This window comes from Vanessa tameamea, chromosome 7 (genome assembly GCF_037043105.1).
Source record: "Vanessa tameamea isolate UH-Manoa-2023 chromosome 7, ilVanTame1 primary haplotype, whole genome shotgun sequence".
NCBI classification, from domain to species: domain Eukaryota; kingdom Metazoa; phylum Arthropoda; class Insecta; order Lepidoptera; family Nymphalidae; genus Vanessa; species Vanessa tameamea.
The window spans coordinates 9,068,533-9,091,031 of record NC_087315.1 but is presented as its reverse complement, the minus strand read 5'-3'; the positions used below and the strand labels follow the sequence as shown (position 1 = coordinate 9,091,031).

Here is a 22,499-nt window from a genome sequence, read left to right as displayed (position 1 = left end):
AAGCCCAAATTTATGTGAATTTTAGCGATGGTATAGTTTTTTTTAAGAAAACTTAATTTACATAATTGATCTGAACCTGATTGTCTGTAAATTGTTTTAAGTGATTTAATTATAAAATTTGAAATATTTTAACACTGAGTTTATAATATTAAAATAACTAAATAACGCCTTCAATATATTTTTTTTAACATTGAAATATTATCTGTATCTTATCTGCCATTTTGTTTACCAAAATTATCATCATCAAAATATTGTAAAACTCTTTAAGATAAAAAAAATGATAAAGCTCCGGCCTAATTATTACTTGACTGCCTAATTTACTATCAATCGTTATATTGGTAAATATGGATTTTATTTTATCTTGTATTACTCGTACTATAAATGCGAAAGTTTGGATGGATCCATCGATTTTTTACTCAATCACGACAGAACGGCAGAACCGATCTGAATTATATTTAAATCGGATGTAGATGATATTATAGAATAATGTAACTAACAACTGCGCCAATGTATGACACTTAGAGAATACGATCAATCAAGTATGATGATGGTGACCTCTCCAACTGGTTTCACAGATGCAAGCTCCGGTGACGTGGTGGCAGCCGACGGCGTTGGCGGAGCAGTCGCAGGGCAAGGAACAGTTGTGTCCGTAGAAACCGCTACGACAGCGACGCTCACAGCGCACGCCTTCGTATCCTGGACTGCATACACATTCACCTGGATAAAAACATTGTAATTAATACCCTGTTTTTATATATTTAAAGTGAAACTTCTTTAGAATCATTGAGATTTTAAAATGCGTTACGACAAAGGGATCAACAAGAACAAAACAATACTATTTTTATTATTTATTAGGTGGTTTGCACAGATACTATTTAAAGCTTCGCTTTGTTGATTACTATTAACCACTAGGGTTAGCGCGATGCTGTGTCACTCGTTTTATGGTCGACCCTAAATTTAAGTTTCCTACTCTCTTAATACTGTTCACCTGACTATGGTGGGCAATTCATGTATATGTTTGTCAATTTCCGCACATCTTCTAAATTACATATGATAATTGAAGTATCGTTAGAAGCATCTCGATCGTCCCCTGTTGTCTATTTATTAGATGAGAAATAATTTGAATAGGTGGTGAAGAAATAATGACAGGAATATTTACTTGTTTCATACTTTAAGTGCGAAGGCGTGTTTTTTGTCTGTCAGATTTTAATATTTAAACTTACATACGTTTTTTTATTAAAAATAAATTTAAAAATAATGTCAAACGTCCAGTCATGCTCATGAGTGTCGAAAGATCTAAAGTTATGTCGTAATGTTATTCGAATAAATTTATTTCTTAGAAAAATCTTTAATAGTACATAATTATTCCGTTATAACCATTAAAACTTTAAACATTTTTTTGTTAACGTTTACGGCATTATATGTAATATTATAACATACCATTGACAGGGTTACAAGGAGCGTCGTTCTCACATTCACAAGGCTGTAGACATCTGTGGCCGAAGGTTTTTCCATTGCATGGTCGATCACATTTCAAGCCATCGAAACTATAAACAAAAAAAAAACTTTTCCACTATTTGACACAATGACAATTATATATTATTTATACTGTTACCAATATTGAGCCAAAATAGTAAATTTTATCTTAATTAACTCTTTGGATTCATGGCTAGGCAGTTAGTTAGTTAGTAGACCAGAGATATAAAGTTGGTGTTCAACTCCCATGTGGCCGTAACATCGAGATATATCTTTGTTCGATTGGCAATTAGCCAACTGATGAGTATGTGGTAATCAAAGACGTTGGTACTGTAATTAAATATTAATAATTCCTCATGTAACCAATGTACCATAAACATTGGAAACTAAGATGTTATTTGCCTATAGTTACACTGGCTCACCCACTCTTCAAATCGAAATACAATATTACATAAGTATTACTGTTGGGTAGTAGAATATATGATGAGTTGCACGAACCCCTACCACCGTGTAAGTTACAACGTACCACCACAAATCAGGAAAATGTGGGAATAGAGTGCATTTGACCAGTGACAGCTGAGTATAGGCATTCGGAATCAGTAGGACAGGCAGTAGAACTGACCCGGGCTTGCAGTCGCACTGGCCGGTCTCGTGCGAGCACGTGGCGTTGTTGTGGCAGTCGCACGTGTCGGCGCAGTTGTCGCCGTACAGCGGGAAGGGGCACGGCTCCTCGCAGCGCAGGCCGCGGTAGCCGGGCGCGCACAGGCACGAGCCTGAGGGTTACACTACTCGTGATATATCAAGAGAGACATTTTAGTGTTGTGTCATACGACGAGTGCCAAGTAAGAGTGTGGTTATTCCTCGGGGTTCAAATTCTAGATTTATCAAGCTTGTCAGTTGGTTTATGGATTTCGAGCTATTTGTTACAGAAAGGCTCTCATATTTTTCGGTAGCCGATAAAAAAATCGGATGGGATTAATACCTCGTCATACAAATTTAATTACAATTATTGTTAAAATATGAAAAAAATACAGATTTTTTTTTTTTATATTGCTTATCATTGTTACGTTAACTTATCTCACAGATTTTAGGGTAGAAAAATCATCATAGCTGCAGGATTAAATTACTACTCGATAAATATTTTAATTTACACCATTCGAACGCTGAAGATTCCCATACTTGTAACCAAAATAAATATTTTATAATTATATTTAAGGACCAAAAATGGTTTATAATTTGAATACTTTTTCTTAATTTTAGTACAATATCTAGAATTATTAAAGTATTATCAACATTCTATCGGTCAGAGAGCGTGGACTACCGACCGTTGACGGGCGAGCAGTGTCCGCTGTTCTCGCAGCGACACGTGGCGCGACAGCCCTTCCCGTACGTGAGCAGCGGGCACTGGCGCGTGCAGAACTCGCCCACCCAGCCCGCCGAGCACTCGCAGGCGCCGGTCCACGGGTCGCACCTGGGACGGACACAGCTCGAGAACACACGCCGAATCGGGTATGATCTCATACCCAATCGTTTCATATATTACAACAGGCATTTGTATTCCGCAAACATACTCGCTACACCGATTTACGTATTAAAAGTCGATGTTCTTCATATAGAATAGTTTTCAATCGCTTTCGCAAACCAAAAATGTGTTCTAGAGCTCGACAAACATCAGAGAGAGGAATAGTCACATGTCCGTGGTGGAGGGGTTGCACTCGCAGTCGTGGTCGCAGCGCGGCCCCCACGTGTCGTCGGGGCAGGCGCGGCGCTCGCACCACGCGCCGCGCCAGCCCGGCCGGCACGCGCACGAGCCGTCGCGCGCCGAGCACTCGCCGCCGTGCCGGCACGCGCACGCGCCCAGGCACTCCACGCCGAACGTGCCCAGCGGACACGCCTCCAGGCACTGCGCCGGCGGAACCACATTCGTTAGCACTCTCTACTTCGACAGACGCTAAATAAAAAGCATTTATTAAAGACCCATGAGCCCTCCGGCTGTAGTGAGGGCTCTCATTCTATTTAAGGAAACCGTTTGAATCATTCCGGTTGGTACAAATATTTGTTTAGAATTACACCCGACTATTGATCCCGTTCGTTTTTCAGTCCCAAAAAGTTCCAAATTAAATTTGGTCAGTGAAAGAAAAATTTTCATAAAAATATTGCATTGAAGGATGAAGACTAGGAGACGAAACATTCTTTTATTTTCGCAATACTCAAGGAATCGTTAGAATATCTACTGTAGAGTGTTACAAAATACTGAACCTTTTCTCCTGTAAAACCAGCTTCGCACTGGCATTTTCCACTAACATGATGGCATCCAGCACCGTTGGCACATTCACACGTCTTTTCGCACTTATCACCCCATCTACCAGCGGGACATCTGCAAGAAGAAAATGAAATACTTAATTTAATTATAATACTAATTAACAGATGTATGAACCTAAAGAAATTAATTTAAGAATAAATTTGTTTTACTATCTAATTATTATTATTAAAGGTTAACACAATAAGGATTAACGAAGCGTTATTATTAATGACACGTAACTCAAAGTCCAGGAGCTGGGGAGTTATATATGTACATAGCACACGTACTTGTTAGCGCACACCTCGCCGGTCCAGCCGGCGGTGCACTCACACTCGCCGGTGAAGAAGTTGCACTTCCCATTATTCTGACAGCGACATCGCAACGGGCATGGCTCATCAACAGGACATTTCTCCTCGCATCTAAAAATAATAACGTGACGATATAAATGTTAATTACACATTTTACAATAATTGTCTACGTTTAAAATAAGGATACCAATGTTTGAACTCTGCGTACGATAAGTGTTTTAATGTCTACATTACTTTACAATCAAATTATCGAATTAAAAAGAACATATAACTTCAATACAAAAATATTATTAATAAGATTTTAAAAAAAGTAATCCGTTGTATATTTTAGAAAGTCTTTTCCAAATGTATGAGACATACGCGCTCTGTGTTTTATTCGATTTACAAGAATTGACATATTTCATAATCATATCCATAATTTTCAATTAAAATTTTATTAGTATTGGATCGTTCGATTGCTCTTATACGCGTTCATAAAAAAAAAGATCAAGATCTAAACGTATTGACCCGAGCCGAGATAACAATACAAAGGAATCAGTCAATTTATTAGCCCAGACATCCATTACAGCTGATAAGACCTTCGACAGACGATTGAATTATTTTATTGTTTAACACGCCCTTGACTAATTGCAGAGGTCATGGAGCGATTGTTTTTAATTGTTTGTGTTATAGAAAGCCTACACTGAAACAATACTCATATTAACAAGAGGAAATTATAATATAAAAACAACAAATAACATTTCTATCAATAGTTGACAAAACAAATTATGAGGTAAGCATCTAAAACAAAGGGTAAAAATGGATTATCAATCAATCGAAATCGAATCGAATCGAGTAAACAATTTCATAGATGGCGACCAATTTATATTTAGTTTTAATAAACAAATAGTTGTTGGTGTATCGTGGTCACGGTAGGTAATAAACATTTACACTAATTTGTAAGTATTCCTTAAACTGCAACTATCAAACTCGAAAACAGAATGTTGTGTTTCTTGAGTCTTTAATTAACACACTCATAAGAGCCCCACCGGCATTCTTTGAACCGCAACTAAATTTTTAAGCAAATTTTTAAACTTATCACATCATCAGATCAAGAATGGACACATAAAATACTTACAAAGGTCCAGTGAAACCCTGGAAACATTCACAGGCTCCACTCGCAGGATTACACGTAGCATTGTTCTTGCACTCACACTTCTGGTCGCAGTTGTCACCAAAAGTGGGCGGCGCGCAGGCTTTCTCGCACGCGTCACCGCGCCAGCCGGCCGTGCACGCACACTCGCCAGTCAGCGGCTCGCACGTACCGCCATTCATACAGCGACACTCATTTTGGCAGTTTCGACCCCATTTACCATCGGGGCAAGCTGAAAATGTATACAAAGTTCAATCTAGTTCTTTACAATACAAATAAAATCGCAGGGCGTTCTTGGACATTATAGGAGAAATCGCAGTTAATTTATTAGCACAAAATTGTTCCAAATAGATGTGCTTATCTTTAAAATTATGGAAATAATAAAATATTAAGAGTATGTCGTATCAGAGAAAAAAAAATCTAAAATATTTAAATATTAATAATTATTACTAATTATATATATAAAGTAAAATTAATACAGTAATGCAATAAATGGCAAACGAATGACAATATAAATGATAGTGATTAATTCATTGTATCGTACGGAGAACTTTGATCCGTCACTCGCGTGAGATATAACTTGCGAATCTTAATTACAATATTTATCCCTTTTCCAGTTATGGAAGAATTATATTTGATAAATAGCTTGTGTTCGTTAATTAATTAGGATACAATCAAAATCTCATAAACTTTTTCGATTATTTATTAAAAAAATTACTTTGATATCGTTGTCGTCATTTCATAGGTCTGATTTATCAAAAAATCAAACTAATATGTTAATATACTATTGTGGTTTGGTGATGGTTTTTTAATATTTATATGGCTATTGAACATTTTTCGCGACCTCATTCTATTAAGGAGCAATTGCTTATGACTTACGAATAACGATAATATAACACATAAAAAAAAATACTTACATATATCACACGCGGGTCCCCCATATCCGTGCGAACACGCACACGTATTCGGCGCCACACATTTCCCGTGTACACACGACTCGACGCACACAGGCGCACATTGCTTCCCATCGGAATCCGGCGCGTAACCTTCACAGCATTCTTCGACTGGCCTCTGTTTCACCAGAATCTGAGTTTTCAAAACCTGCTTGAACTTGATCTTGTATTTGGAACATCGTGGGGGTACATTGAAACACCAGGCGTATTCTTTAACTTGAAATGGTTTCTGCTCGGATACTCTGATTGTTGTCGTATACCTAAAGATATAGAATTGGTTTTAAATTTCATTCTCATTTCAGTTCATTGTTCTGACTACTGAATAACTCATTCAAAGGATTATATTCCAACGAAAGGAGATAAGTATGGGCATTAAAAATGTGTAACATAAGCTGGAGCATTATCATTCATTGACTGAAATAACAAGCGCGTTATGGACAGACTATTTGTGTTTATAAAATATTATTACTGTAATAATATTTTATAAACAAAAATCAGTATCGCAACGAAATCATTAATCCAATTTCGTTAAATGACACTGCTATGTACATTTTATCAAAGATATACATTTTTTAAAACATCTTTTTTTATTATGTAGCTAGGCAGACGAGTAAATAGGCCACTTTGTATGTAGCACCACCGGCCATAGACATTAGCGCTCTAAGAAATATTAACGATTCCTTACAAACTTCCCCTTTAAATATTCAAAACAACTTTGTTAACTTCATGTCATTGTATCAGCAAGGACAGCGTTCATTATGTTTCAGGATTTATATACTACCAATTAAAACAAGAAATCTTGGTAGATACATCTCTATGTAACAACCTGCATCTGTCCCACTGCTAGGCTAAGGCCTCCTCTAAGTTTTTGTGGACGATTTGGTGCTTACTCCACCATGCTGCTCTAATGCGGTTTGGCGAATACATGTGGCAGATATTCGTAGGTTTCCTCACGATGTTTTCCTTCACCTTCCAGCACGAAATGAATCGTAAACACAAATTAGGCGTATGAAAGTTCAGTAGTACTCATACATATATTAAATAGTTCAATATTTATTTAAAAAGGAACATTATACTTAAAATTAGGGATTAGGGAGATCCCATTTTAATTTAAATGGACGTTGTATTAAGTTGCTGGGCCAAAAACTCTCATATACATCCGGGAAAATCAAACACATTTATTGTAAAATAATTTACAATATATAGTCAGTGCGACATTTGTGGTATATTGTTTTTTATATCCAGGAACTCAATGGATATCATGCGTTTGTTGTTGGCAATGACGCAAACAAGTCCATACCTAACAAACTTAATGGACGAGGAGAAGGAAAACTAAATATAAATAATATAATTATACAAAAAGAGCAAGCAAATGTTAGTCCTTGTCCACCTGTCTCTTTGGTTTAATAATAAATAAATAAATAAATATTGGATAACATCACATACATTACTCTGACCCCAATGTAAGTAGCTAAAGCACTTGTGTTATGGAAAATCAGAAGTAACGACGGTACCACAAACACCCAGACCCAAGACAACATAAAAAACTAATGAACTTTTTCTACATCGACTAGGCCGGGAATCGAACCCGAGACCTCGGAGTGGCGTACCCATGAAAACCGGTGTACACACTACTCGACCACGGAGGTCGTCGGTGGTTTAGATCTATTCATTCACGAAAGTGCGCCCCTTTACGTTATTATATATAATAATTTTCATTGGAATAACCGCCCGAGGCCGAATACGGATACGAGGATATTATCATATAAAAAAGTAAATTAGTCACACAGTAATAAGATAGTTAATAAAAACATAAAATTGTATTTTTTTAACATTCAAATTGGAACTTCATAGAACATACGATCTTTTGCACTTAAGGTGGAACACAAAGGACACTAAAACACAAACCATATTGGAGCAGCTTTATGAAATAGACACCAAATATCTTCCAATAAACAATTATATTATATTCCAAGGCGCGAAGCCTTGGAATCTTATATATAAAAATAAGTGGCATTTTACGTTGTCACTTTATAACTCAAGAACGGGCTCATCTATCCAAACCAAATTTTCAGGGTTTGTTCGGATTATTAAGTAGATGGTTTATGTGAAGTTTGCATAAAATCGGTCGAGTGGTTCAAATGGCGGGTCATTTTGTTATTGGAGATTTTTTAGACGGGGAATTGTCTGTCAAATTAAAAGTAAGTATCAATTAAAAATGAGTACACTCATCCACCAGTTTCAATAGGTAATACGTCTTAATTCAATTTATTATTTCCAAATAACCCATGGCATAGCATTAAATACTGGCATGTAACACAATTTCTTATTTTAAAAATGATTGAGCTGTCATTAGAAATAATACAAAAATCAGAACATCGATTAATTTCTTAAAAAAATATATTACTTAATTGCTAGCTATTTAAAAACTAAAATCATATAAATATTTATTTACGTTTGTCGATTTAAAAGTAGCGTGTACTTTAAATTTTTAAATTTTACTCAGTTTTTTAATGCGCTGTCGGTGTTTCATGTAGTTAGCAGGCTTTATTTGAATTAAATTGTCAAACACATTTACACAAACGGTAAGTTTTGAACTGTTGAAGTGATTACATGTATGTGTGTTTCTTAATTTGAAAAAAACATATTGCTATGATTTTATTATTTTGTAATGGATTATTTTATTGACATTTTTTTAAACATTGACAACGAACGCAGTTTATATAACGGTACAGGGTGAAATTTTGTTGGTTGTTTTCCCGCAAAGAATTGATTTAGTATTCCATACCTACTCCTTTTGTATTTTTATTTTTACGCGAAACCGAATCGATATCTTGCGGGAAAATAACCACCAATATTTCATCCCGTATATTTCCAGACACACATGTATAAATACTGATACACCACTATTAATGTAGCAATTTGTTTTCAATTTCATTTTTTCTTTTGTATATAAAGGATGAAGGATCAATGCCACGAGCCAGACGAGCAAATATTAGGCCGGCGAACGCGTAATACAAATTATGTGACATCACAAAGACGATCACAGACTGCAGATGAACGCACACAAGCTAATGCATCGCAGCGTGGACGTAGTGCATGAAATAGATCTGCTGACCCTGTGCCTGTACTGAATCTTCCACGGCGATCACGAATACGTCGTGCTACCTTGACTGAAACTATGTGTGCTGCTTTTAATTACAACAGTTAGATTGATTATAGTATGTACGGATACATTGGAATGATGGACGTAATATGTCCACATTGTGATGCGGCAAAATTTTCAGGTGAAACGCCCGGCATGTGTTGTGCTAATGGCAACGTTAGATTGCCAGCATTAAAAATTCCACCCGAACCATTATATTCATTAATATTTGGGACATCTCAAACATCGAAGCATTTTTTGAGTCATATTCAACAATTCAATTCGGCATTTCAAATGACTTCTTTTGGTGCTACTAAAATTATTAGAGATAATTTCATGCCGACGTTTAAGGTAAATACTTCAACTGGATTGTCCCATATTTATATCAATCTTAATCATAAAGTATTCGATAGTTTTAAAAATTCTTATCCACCAACCTAAAATTGCATACATGTTACAGATTCAGGGCCAGATTTATCATCAAGTTGGGTCGTTATTGCCTGAAGCTGATCATCAATTTTTGCAAATTTATTTTATTGGTGATGAAAATCGTGACTTGGATCAATGTTGTACAATTGTTTCTAATAAAAGACGAGGAATAATACGAGAGCTACAATGGTTTTTCCATCAGCATAAAGCAGCAGTTCAATTGTTTAAAATTGCTCTCGATCGTATGCCATCTGATAATCACAAAATCGTAATAAGGGCTAATAGAACACTTTTTGGAGAACATGTCAGGCGATTCAATGCACCGAGAATTGATGAGGTTGCAATTGTAAACTGTTGTGATCAATTTCAATTCCGTGATATTGTACTTCATCGCAGAAATGAGGAATTGCAACGTCTTTCGGAATTTCATCGTAGTTATGATGCATTACAATACCCAATATTGCATTGGAAAGGTGACGATGGTTACCATATCAATATACCAACGATTGATCCACAAACCGGTAAATAATTAATCCTATTTTCTGTGTGTTGACATTTTCATTTGTATAATTTTCCAAAGTCACATTTTGCATTTATTTTCAGGTCTACATATACAGAAAACAGTTAGTGCCATGAATTTTTATTCGTATCGATTGATGGTTCGTCCACAAGCACAAAATTATATCTTGAGATGTGGTAAACTATATCATCAGTACATCGTTGATATGTATGCGAAAATAGAAACTGAACGTCTTAATTGTATTCGTTTCAACCAAGCAAAATTAAGATTCGACGAATATATTCATTTGCAAGATGCGATAGCGAATGATGCTAATGTAAATGACATCGGGCGATTGACTATATTGCCATCTTCATTTACTGGTAGCCCACGGCATTTGATCGAATATGCACAAGACGCAATGTCTTATGTACGAAACTCGATCAACTTCTGCTGATGAAATAAATGCCTGTTTGGACAAACATGATATGTACAAACATTTACACTAAACATGAATATGCGTATTAACCTACAAAATGATCCAGCTGTCCATGAGTTTTCAAAACAATTGTTAGAAATTGGTGATGGCAAAATACAAATCGACAGGACCAATGGATTGATCGCTATACCGAACAATTTTTGTACTATTGTGCAATCGATAGACGAATTGATTGAATGTGTTTTTCCGAATATTCTTCAGAATTACATAAATCATGTTTGGTTGAGAGAACGCGCCATTTTAGCACCAAAGAACATTCATATCAATGCTATTAATTTTCAAATTCAAGAGAAACTGCCAGGTGTATTCACGACATATAAATCAATTGAAATTTTTAAATTCATTGGAACCGGCTGGTATGCCACCGCACTGCTTAAATCTAAAAGTTGGTTCTTTAATTATATTATTGCGAAATATTCATCCCCCAAAACTGTGTAATGGCACCAGATTGGCAGTGAAAAAGAAGCTACGATCTTAACTGGTAAATCTAAAGGTGAAGTTTGTTTGATACCCCTTATCCCTATGATTCAAACTGATATGCCATTCGAGTTCAAACGATTACAATATCCTGTTCGTTTATCATTTGCGATGTCCATCAACAAGGCCCAAGGGCAAACACTTCACGTTTGCGGTGTGAATTTGGAAGAATCATGTTTTTCTCACGGCCAACTTTATGTTGCCTGTTCCATAGTCTATTTAAATTGTATTTAAGTTGTAATATATTTTTTTAAGAAATGAATCGATGTTCTAACACATTTTTGTATTATATCACTTTATACGTAGCGAAGCACGTACCGGGCCGCTAGTATAATATAATTGTTTTAACATTGTATATGTTAAAACAATTATTTAATAATTTAAAATTATTATACAAAGTTTTTGTTATTTTTTGTTACTCTTTCCTCAAACATTTTTTATTATATCATATTGTAACCAGTTACTTATAATGTCTGAGATGCCTACGTTACTTCTTAAAGAGACTTATTTCACAATAAGTACAGAAATTGTAATTATCAGAAAGATATTTAACAATAAAAGTATTCGTTTGTGTATAATGTGCACTCAATGTTTTTATCAATTAGACTAAATACGCTTACGCATTACCATCGTAATGGATATCTTATTTATTTAAGACTAATATGTACATACATATATGTGTTGCATAATTTTATCGATTTTTTTTTTTAAGCGTATAAAACACTCCTTGATTACATGCCTAAACGATAAGAAATCAATAAAAATATCAATAAGAAATAATAGAAATATGCTCGTTAAAAGAAATAAAAGAATAACGCTCAATTAATAAACATATTTATATATATATATGTATTACTTATATTTAATTCAAAAACCTCCAAATATTTAAACCTCCTTAGCAGTATACCTACTAGCAAATAGTCATAATAAATATAATCATGCTTGTTTGGTGCAAAAATTCAGCCAAACGGCAGGTACCAAGAGTTTTCATGTTATGCTTAAACCTAAGGAAATCTGACACATTTAAATGTCTTGTTTTGTATAACTTAGGTTGGCTCTTGGCAAAACCAGCCAACTGATGGAAATAATTCACCGCCCATAGACATTGGCGCTGTAATAAATATTAACCATACCCTACATCGCCAATGCGCCACCAACCATGGGTGCAAAGAATTTATATCCCAGAACACAACAATACAAGTAGGTATTTCCGTTTAGCGGTTGAATATCTGATGAGTGGGTGGTACCTAAGCAGACGAATTTGCAAAAAGTTCTATCACCAAGATTATTAAACACGTCGATTGAAAGAGACGGGTGCAATAAGCTCCAAACTAGATTTTTAGAAAGTCTTTTCCCCACCAGTAAGACATACATAGCGCGACTAATAATCTAGCTTTAGCCATTCATTCATAAAATTCATGAATCATATATGAATCAAATTTAAAATAAAATAATGTCTGCAGTGCCCTTTTAGGGATTACGTATTGTAAAATCGAAAAATTGTCGCTTTTGTAGCTTCATTTAATTAAAACAAAATGTCTATATTGCTGACACACACAAAATAAGATTTCACTGTGCAGGTTATACATAAAACATAAACCTAAAACAAAGAATCGTAATAGCATTCAGCTATCGCAGATGTTATCTGAATCTATGTAATGATATACAAACTTTTGTAGGCAATAATCTTTGTCAAATAGCCAAGACGGAAGATCTAAGTATTGCTTATTAGTTTACATAAGTGGTCATTAAACGACAGCAAGAGTTACATAAAGGATACTCACGTCTCCTGTCTGGTGCAAACGTTTGGTCCTTCGAGCAGGGCGCTGACTGTTGCAGCGAGCGACAGCAAAACTATAGTCTTCCACATATCGGCTACCGTTCAAACAACTCTAAACCACAACTCCATAGCAAATGTATTGTTTACGTGACGATATGCATTCAGCGCTTGTTTAGCCTTTCCTCTCGTTGCCTGTTGTAGCAAATTATGAATTGTTTTGTCTAGAACAAAGAAAAAATAACAAATACAATGAATCGAGCGTCACATTTACTTTACAGAGTAATCTTTTCTTAGCTAAATTAAGACTGCTTATTCCAATTGCCGCTTGTCAATTTTTGGCATTTTAAGCTTGAGTGTGTGTAACTCCCTATGTTTGTAAAATCACAAATAATTTACAATTCATTGTTATGGGCAAAAACAAATGATAATAGATTGTATAATTTTTGAAAACATGTATTTTTAACTAAAATGTCAAATATGAGTAATGTTTATATATATTAAGCGCCAATTGCACAATGGCTATTATGACTATTGACTGCTCTACTCCTAACAAGCGATAAGCTTAAAAGCAATGGTAAATAGGAATTTTAGTAATTCCTTATATACACTATTCTTTTTTATAAAAAATAGATTATTTTCAATAAATTCTATTAGTAAGAGACTAAACTTTGGACAGCATTCTTTGATTAAGTAACTGATAAATATTTGGCTAACAGTCCCTTTAAGAACTCGTGAACAAGGCTAACCAGCATAAACGCTCTTAATGGATCATGTTATCTTTGTTATTATTTAATTAATTACTGATCACCTCAACTTCACCAGTATGTTTGTTTCGTCATAAGTGTAAATTAAATTATTAATCTTTATTATTTTTATTTTAGTAACAAGATTTAAATGATGAATATGATAAATGCCACCACTTAAACGTTGTAATAAGTCTTAATAAACTTAAACGTTTATCCCAGTGATTCCCAAAGTGGTCCAGGTGAACCCCCAGGGGTCCACGGGAGACTTGCTGGGGGTCTACGTAGGCGTGAATAAAAAATGGGGGTCCATAAGATGTTAATGGGGGTCCACGAAAATTTATCTGCTTTTGATAGTAAAGAACAAAAATGTAAGCATAGGTTTTATAAGGGCCTACCTACATTGTTTTAAGTACCTAACTAAGCAGATAATATTTTATTATGGCAAGCGACTGTTACTTGTCCAAACTTGCGTATTCGATATTACGTACAATTTCATGTAAAAAAGGTGTGAGAAAATTGATATCAGTGTTTGCTAGTGCCGGAGAAAAGTAAGTACCCACCTTTTTTTTGTTATAGTACTTAAGTATTTTGTTTACGTGTACTAGTCGGTTGATCACAACTGCTTGTATAGATAGGTAACTTAGTAACTTACAGATATTTTAATTGTCCTCTTTCGATTTGAAGACAAACACAGCACGTTATATTCAATTGTTTTTTCACGAGAGAAGCACTACCTGTCTAAAAAGGCCGAATAAGCAATATTGCAGAGCAATTAATTTTGAAATTTTTCTTGCAAATAACTACTAATTTTATAAAACAGTAATTTCACAGTCATTTTAAATTGATTTTGAAGTAACTATTTTATCAAGACTATTCCTTTTCGGAAAGAGCGAGCGGTGCGCGGGCGACGGGAAAAGGGCAGGGCTTGAGCTTCGATGCCAGTTTGTCACGTTTTAACAATGAAGCCGCAGACAAAAAATACGCAAATACACGGAGCGCGTGAACTCATTGATTTGATGAAATGTTAGTTATCGTTTTTATGGACAATTTTGGTATTTCGATTTTTTTTTTCCTACACAAATATGATCAGTTTTCGATACTGAGTACACCAATTTTTATTTGTACTATTAAAAATTAGTGGTAAATTAGGTACTTTAAAATTGTTACCGTTTTGTGAAAACGTCTGTATTTGTCTTAGCGGTTTATTAGTTGGTCCCTTTAAAAGCCGTAATTCTATTTCCGCGTGCTGACAAAGCCTGCGGTGTGATACCTATCTTCAAAAAAAACTTTGTTATGGCCACAGCAAAGAAAAAATGTCGACAATATAGTGTCGATTATTTGAAATATGATTTTGTTCCATCAGAGGCAGACAAACAATTGCCCATGTGCCTATTATGCAACAAAGTTTTGAGCAATGACTCTATAAAACCATCAAAGCTCGAAGATCATCTAAAAAGGTGTCATACTGATAAAATAGGTAAAGATTTAAAATATTTTCAAACATTGAAGGAAAAATATGAAGAGAGACCCACCATGCACAGTATGTTCGCTTCAACATCACAAAGTAACGATGATGGCTTGCGGGCATCTTACAATATTTCATTACTTATAGCAAAATCTGGAAAACCGTACACTATCGGAGAACAATTAATTTTACCCGCTGTTGAAGAGGTTTTAAAAACTGTTTTGCACAAATATCCATTTGACGTACTTAAAAGAATTCCATTAAGTAACAATACTGTACAAAGATGCATTGATGAAATGAGCTCTGATATCGAAAGTTTTTTGTGCAATCATCTGCAAAAAACTCATTTTTCTATATAACTGGACGAGTCAACGTTACCCGGCAATGAAGCAATATTATTGGCATATGTCCGATTTATTATGGAGGAAGAAATTCAAGAATGAATTGCTATTTGCCAGAACTTTGGAGATTGACACTAAAGGCGAATCAATATTTAATGTTCTGAGTAATTTTTTTACGGAAAAATCGATTTCATTTACAAACATTATTTCAGTGGCAACAGACGGAGCTCCTGCAATGGTCGGGCGATATCGTGGGTTTATAAGTCATTTCAAAAGAATTATACCAGGACTTACAGCTATTCAATGCGTAATGCACCGACAACATCTTGTGGCAAAACATTTAAGTGACAGGTTGAACCAATCTCTTCATTTTGTAATAAAAGCTGTCAACAAAATCAGATGCAATGCATTGAATACGCGTTTATTTGCTCAATTGTGCGACGAAAATGATGAACACTTCCAACGACTACTCTTACATACTGAAGTACGCTGGTTGTCGAAAGGTGCATGCTTAACGAGATTTTACTCTGTTTTCAATTCCGTATTAGAGTTCCTAGAAAGTAAAGATCCAGATTTAAAAGAAAACTTGATCAAATTCGAAGCAGACATTACGTATTTGACAGATTAGTTTAAAAAAAATCATGATATTAATTTGCAGTTACAAGGTGACAGCCTGAATTTAATAAAAACAAAGGGGATAATTTCGGCTTTTCTTGGGAAATTGAAATTTATGAAGCAAAACATTAGTCGGCGCGAATTCTCTCAATTTCCAAACTTGTCGCAGGTAGGATGTATTGATGAGGATATCCATACCTACAGTCAACATTTAAGTGCCCTGCATGATGACTTCAAAACCAGGTTAGAAGATATGCTGACGATGGATATACCACCATGGATCATAAATCCATTTGATGAAACGGAAGTGGCCAATGTTGTATTACAAGATGAGCTGCTCGAGTTAAGCACCAATGAGGAGCTGAAGGTGAAATTTAGAAAAGGCTACCAAACATTTTGGCTGCAAGCAGAAATACCCGAAAAATATCCTGGACTGTGGGAAATCGCAAGGAAATTTTTAATAGCTTTTCCCTCGTCATACCTTGTCGAAAGGAGTTTTAGTGCCGTTTCAAACCTATTAACAAAAAAAGGAACAAATTAAACATCATAGAGCCGGGGCATTTGCGGTTATTGCTCACAAAAATAAAGCCAAACATTGACTTGTTTGCTGACACTCCATCAAATACATCCTTCCCATTAATTAAAATTATGACCTGAACCTATATTACCTTATTAATTTTTTCATGTAATTCTATTCTTTTAATAAATAAAGTGTTATAAAATGTACCATTTTTCGTTTTTATTTTACCTATCGGAATATAGGGACAGAACTAAGAAGCGACACAATTTTTATTTTTTGGCGACTTTAAGAATGTGGTAGAAATGTAGCAGCACCACCGAAACCAGTAAAATTTTGAAAGTGGTCCACGACAAAAATGTCTGTAATTTCACTGACTCAATTTAACTTTAAGCTTAAGTAATTAGTGTTGTCTAACAGTAGAATAAAAATGGGCCGTAATAAAATCATAGTATATCAGATTACCAGTTCAATTTAAAATTCATCTTTTGAGAAAGTAAGTTACACATCCGAAAAATCTATGCGAAACCGTAACCGGTGTTGTTTTCTCTTTTATGATTTAAATTAACTAATATAGGTAATTGAAACTATCCGAAACAATTGGATAATCCAAAATAATTTTGTATACGTAACCGGAAAAATATTATTCACATATCCGTATTCAGATTCGATTCAATAACATATCCATATCTTCCCTGGCACAAACGAAGCTGCACGATGCAGCACAGCGATATGTTTTCGGCTTGGCATGAAGTTCTGAAATTTGTTCCGAATGTTTCCCTGCACGAAAATTCGCGGTATCTTAATGTATGCGGCCTCAACATAATAATTAGTCTCTCAAAGTTAATGTAATGGTATGGTAATAATTTCAAACTCCCGGAATAAAAAGAACAAGTATATATATGTTTGTCATAAAGACATAAGATTCGAATCAGACGGACTCTTAAGCATGGCCCACATGAAGATTATAAATATAATTTAAAACGTTAAGCAGTTCTTAGGATATTTTTTACTAATAAGTGAAATTGACATTTGTGATTAATCATTATTTGTCATAATAAACGTATGTACATTATACTAAAGTAGCCTCGGTAAGTCTGGATTCGGCGGAAACTCGAAAAACTTTTTACTTAGAGAGGTTTCTTCGGAAGTAAATGTTTAACTTGAAGAGGTTTAGATACTATCCTTCGTAATTTATAACCTTAAAACTAGTACTCTTATTTATTGTACACTCTTAAAAATATTAAAAAAAGAAACTTGTAGGAAAATACTTTCGACTCAATCGAGGACTGGAGTAGACAGGATTTTGAGTAATGGCGGTTGAGATTGGGGCTTGAAGACAGCAGGAAAAAAGAGTATTTTTAAAGTTTTTCTGATTTTTATTTCTACCATATTTTATTTACGTACATATTGCATATCGAAGGAAACCTAGTTCTTTGATTTTATTCGATTCGTTTAATTACAATTCCGCTAAAACCGATCAAGGCCAACGAAGTCTGAATAATAATCCGTGACGTAAGGTGCAGAGTAACAAAACTAGTACTTCAATGTATTAAACTAACATTCAAATTAATCAACAGAATAATTGAAGCATTTTTATTACACGCGTTGAGATAACCATATCTGTAGTATATCGGTGTCTATTCGGCTCTATGATCTCGAATCTTTCGGAAATCCTCAATTTATTTGCAATGTACAAATTTTTAATCAATTAGTCATTAATCACTTACACTGAAAATCATATGATGATATCTTACATTAATATCTTACGGTAAATCTTACGGTAATATCTTACAATAATATCCACAAGTTTGAACGTGGCACCGGTAACCGAGAAGCTATGTGGAAGCCGGCTGTCATGGTATGGGCATGTTATGCGGAGGAATGAGGACCATGTTGTGAGGAAGGTCTTGAGCATGAACGTGGATGGATATAGAGGAAGGGGAGGACCAAAGAAACGACAGATGGATTGTATGAAAGACGATATGGCTGTTAATGTTACTTGTGAGATGACGTCAGACAGAGAAGTATGGGAGAAGAAGACATGCTGCGCCGACCTGGGATAAGGGCAGGAGGATGATAATGATGTTATCCACAAAATTAATAATGTGTAATATATTTATCTGTGTGGTTTGGTGGCTGTGGTGTGTGATTTGTCTGGTGTGCTCAAATACCTAAAGTGAACGTTGTAGTGTACTTTGTCCCACACCATCGCAAAATATGAGCGGTATATTTGCACGTGGTCAACTTTTGATATCATTGCTTTTGTGAGTGATAATACGTACAAAATTATACAGCATCCCATTGATTTCCCTAAAATGGACAAGTGCCTCCTCCTTTCTTTAATAAAGGTTAATAGAACACGTAGAATTAGAGCCCCCATATTATGCAGGTTTTCTCACGACGTTTCCCATTATCATTGAATATAAAGATCCAAGTGTTCTATCCACTCCATCTTGATACACAAAATGTTATTATACATAAGTTTTTAAATAATATAATTAACTTAATAGCTATAGAATGTTACTGCAAAGTATCAAATTTATTAATTCGTTCATTTCATTTCTTCTACGAAAGAGTAAAACTATTTGTATCCTATTTTCATGTTTCATACTATATAATATATTCAATATTTTAAAAATAAACAGAGACCACATCGATACTAGGAAAATCAAACCGCAAGAAGTAAAATAACGGTTGCAATATTTGCATCGATATGCACAAGCTGGTTGTTTTATAAAGCGAGTAAATTATACGTAAACGTTTAAAATCAAGTGAGGTCAACGAACTTAATACACCTTACCGTGTTTTAGGTGTAAAAATAAATGTTTTTTAATTTAGTTAACCCATATATGATATGAAATTATTTAGCACTGATTTTGATATTATTTTATACATATGTTGTTTAAAAATAGATCAAAGTAGAAGGTACTACGAATCTGTAGTTCAATAGTTCAGTGAAGTGGTAATAACCTTATGGTCTGATAAGGGTTAAGTCTACTTTTTGTAACTATTCATAATACATAATCTATACTAATATTATAAATCAGAAAGTAACTCTGGCTGTAACCTCTTCACGCTTAAACCTTTAAACCGATTTAGATAAAATTTATAAAAGAAATAGTTTGAGTCCCGGAGAAGAACATAGTCCGTTTTTTAATTCACCCCTCGAGGGTATAAAATGGGAGGTAACATTTGTTTGCTATAGGTATAGTTTTCTAAGGTCGCAAGTTCAGCTAGTATAGTATATAATGCACAATATTATATTGCATTTGAGTATTTGCAATCGATTGAATGTTACCAATACAGTTACCAAATCAAATACATCCTAGTTTGCACTTATGTTTCGAAATAAAGTAATTATTTAATAAGTCGATATGGTCCAGTAGTTACAACTCGTGATTCTTAACCGGTGGTTGCGGATTCAAATCTAAACAAGCAACACAATATGCATAATTTTTATAATTCATCTAGTACTTGACGCTGAAGGAAGACATCGTGAATTAACCTGCATGTGTCAAATTGCACTGAAATTCCGTCATATTATGCTGGATACACAATTGGTAACCCGCATTGGAGCAGCTAAGTCGAATAAGCTCCAAGCCTCCTCAAAAGATTCTACTGAGAAAAACCAGGAAGATACTCAGTAATTATTCTTTTCAATGACATACATCATAATTATGTCCTGAATAGAAATTAATTTAATTTGATAAAATATAATTTGATTGTATAATAAACTAGCTAATTCTACTTTACCCAACAGGGTAGGGTAAGGTAAGGCATAATGATGTATATGAATATTATAAAATCCATCTTCTGGGTACACGGCACAGAATGACCAGATGAAGTAAGACTAACGGCCTGTAAATGTCTAAGGCCAAGGCTTTCTCTCCCTGGTCCCACGTTGGTCCAATGCGAGTTGGTGAAAGCAATATAATTGTATTCTACTAATCATACTGTATCAAAAATGCGATAGTGATAATAATGGTCAATAGCGTAAATAATTGTTAATGGATCATTAGTTCATATCGGACTAATAGAAGTATGAAAGAAAATCTAATTATATCAACCGATTATTTTAAAATAAGTCAAATGAAACTATTGTTTATTTTTAATTTAAATAATACATTGATAAACGTTACTAGGGAAAACATCATAGATACTATCAAAGGAAACTCCGTTTTTATACAATGTTAGAACAAAGAACTGTTCAATCTTACGGAAGGGTAAAATGTTGGCAAGATCCGCTGCACGCTCGTGTACTCGCAACTCCCTGATTCGAAATTGTAAATGAACTGGCGTCACTGTAAACATAATGAAGGTATATACTATATAACATTCTATGAATGAAACTTGATATTGACAATTTAGCAAACTGATAATCATTACCGGTCCTATATTTTCGTTTGCCCTGAGGCCCCGGAATGGTCTAAGACGGCCCTGTGGTTAATGTCAGTGGTACAGACGTATAAATTAATATGCAACGACTGTTTTTTAACTTTCTTAATAGTAATCAGTATGTCATATTATCTTAACCGATTTAGACCCGATATCGATAGTTTTAATTGAATAAACTAACCTCAAGGATTATCCACTAATTATTGGAAAAAAAAAAAAACTGGTTTGAAATATTTTTACGCGTGACACACGACAGTAATCATACCTTCCAAATTAGATTATATATATAGGGTTATTGGTAATTTGACGCATTCCCGTTAGGAGGTGATAGGGGGTGACTATTTCCGATAATTTTAACCCAAATATGCATGATGCAAAAGTGAACCATTTTTGAGTTATCACGTTTTTTAGATTTTTTCAAAATAAGTCAAAATTGCAACTTCGAAAATTTATTTAAAAAAAAGTTTCGATTAAAATCTACTTTTTTCTTCTGATTTATAAAAACAATTAAACACTAAATATTTTTCAATATTTAAACAATAATTATCGGCCCAAATTTAAAAATGCGAGACGGAAAACGATATTATTTCAATATTTTTTTTAATTTTTTGCCCTCAAATATGCCTGAAAAACAAAAAAAAAACATTATGAAACTTGTTCTGCAGATTATTTTAAAAACATAATCTTTTTTTTTTTTATGTTAGAGGTGGCAAACAAGCAGGAGACTCACCTGATGGAAAGTGACTACCACCGCCCATGGACATCTGCAAGACCGGGAGGCATGCAGGTGCGTTGCCGGCCTTTCAGGAAAGAGTACGCTCTTTTATCGTTTACTTAACTTTCCGAAAATGTATAAAAACTAGGAATTTATTTCAAAGCAACCGAAATAAAATGATCAGAAAGGACGCTGGTGGAAATTCGTATTCGAACATGACCGAATTCGTACTAAAGGTCGCTCTTTAAAGTTCCCACAAAATTGATTTAAAATAATATCCAATGTAAAAAAACTTACTTATTTACTTAACTTACTTAATACAAATTTAAAATAAAATTTAGATACAGTTCAGTAGCTAAGTATATAATATATATTATATAAAACATAACAAAGTACGATACTGTACTTTTTTTTTATGTTATCGGTAGGCGGACGAGCAAATGGGCCGCCTGATGGTAAGTGGTCACCACCGCCCATAGACAATAGCGCTGTAAGAAATATTAACCATTCCTTACATCACCAATGCGCCACCAACCTTGGGACCTAAGATGTTATGTCCCTTGTGCCTGTAGTTACACTGGCTCACTCACCCTTCAAATCGGAACACAACAATACTGAGTACTGCTGTTTGACGGTAGAATATCTAATGAGTGGGTGGTACCTACCTACTGCTTTGTGCATGCCCGTCTGGGTAGACGGGCA

The 22,499-nt window shown here is 34.6% G+C and overlaps 1 protein-coding gene and 1 pseudogene across 1 annotated transcript in view; one reads left to right on the top strand and one right to left on the bottom strand.

The window, feature by feature from the left end:
* The window catches only part of LOC113401121 (protein draper), a 35,105-nt gene that overhangs the window by 7,029 nt on the left and 5,577 nt on the right, over positions 1-22,499 (bottom strand). Inside the window, exons 2-11 of the mRNA XM_026640861.2 lie at positions 13,005-13,221; positions 6,136-6,431; positions 5,204-5,450; positions 4,066-4,197; positions 3,736-3,853; positions 3,168-3,379; positions 2,802-2,947; positions 2,099-2,249; positions 1,441-1,547; positions 556-717 (exon numbers count right to left, since the gene is read on the bottom strand). Of these exons, the coding sequence (XP_026496646.1) occupies positions 556-717; positions 1,441-1,547; positions 2,099-2,249; positions 2,802-2,947; positions 3,168-3,379; positions 3,736-3,853; positions 4,066-4,197; positions 5,204-5,450; positions 6,136-6,431; positions 13,005-13,090 (1,657 nt within the window). The 5' untranslated portion in view covers positions 13,091-13,221. The remainder of the gene's footprint in view (positions 1-555; positions 718-1,440; positions 1,548-2,098; positions 2,250-2,801; positions 2,948-3,167; positions 3,380-3,735; positions 3,854-4,065; positions 4,198-5,203; positions 5,451-6,135; positions 6,432-13,004; positions 13,222-22,499) is intronic.
* On the top strand, positions 15,040-16,807 carry LOC113401308 (SCAN domain-containing protein 3-like; annotated as a pseudogene).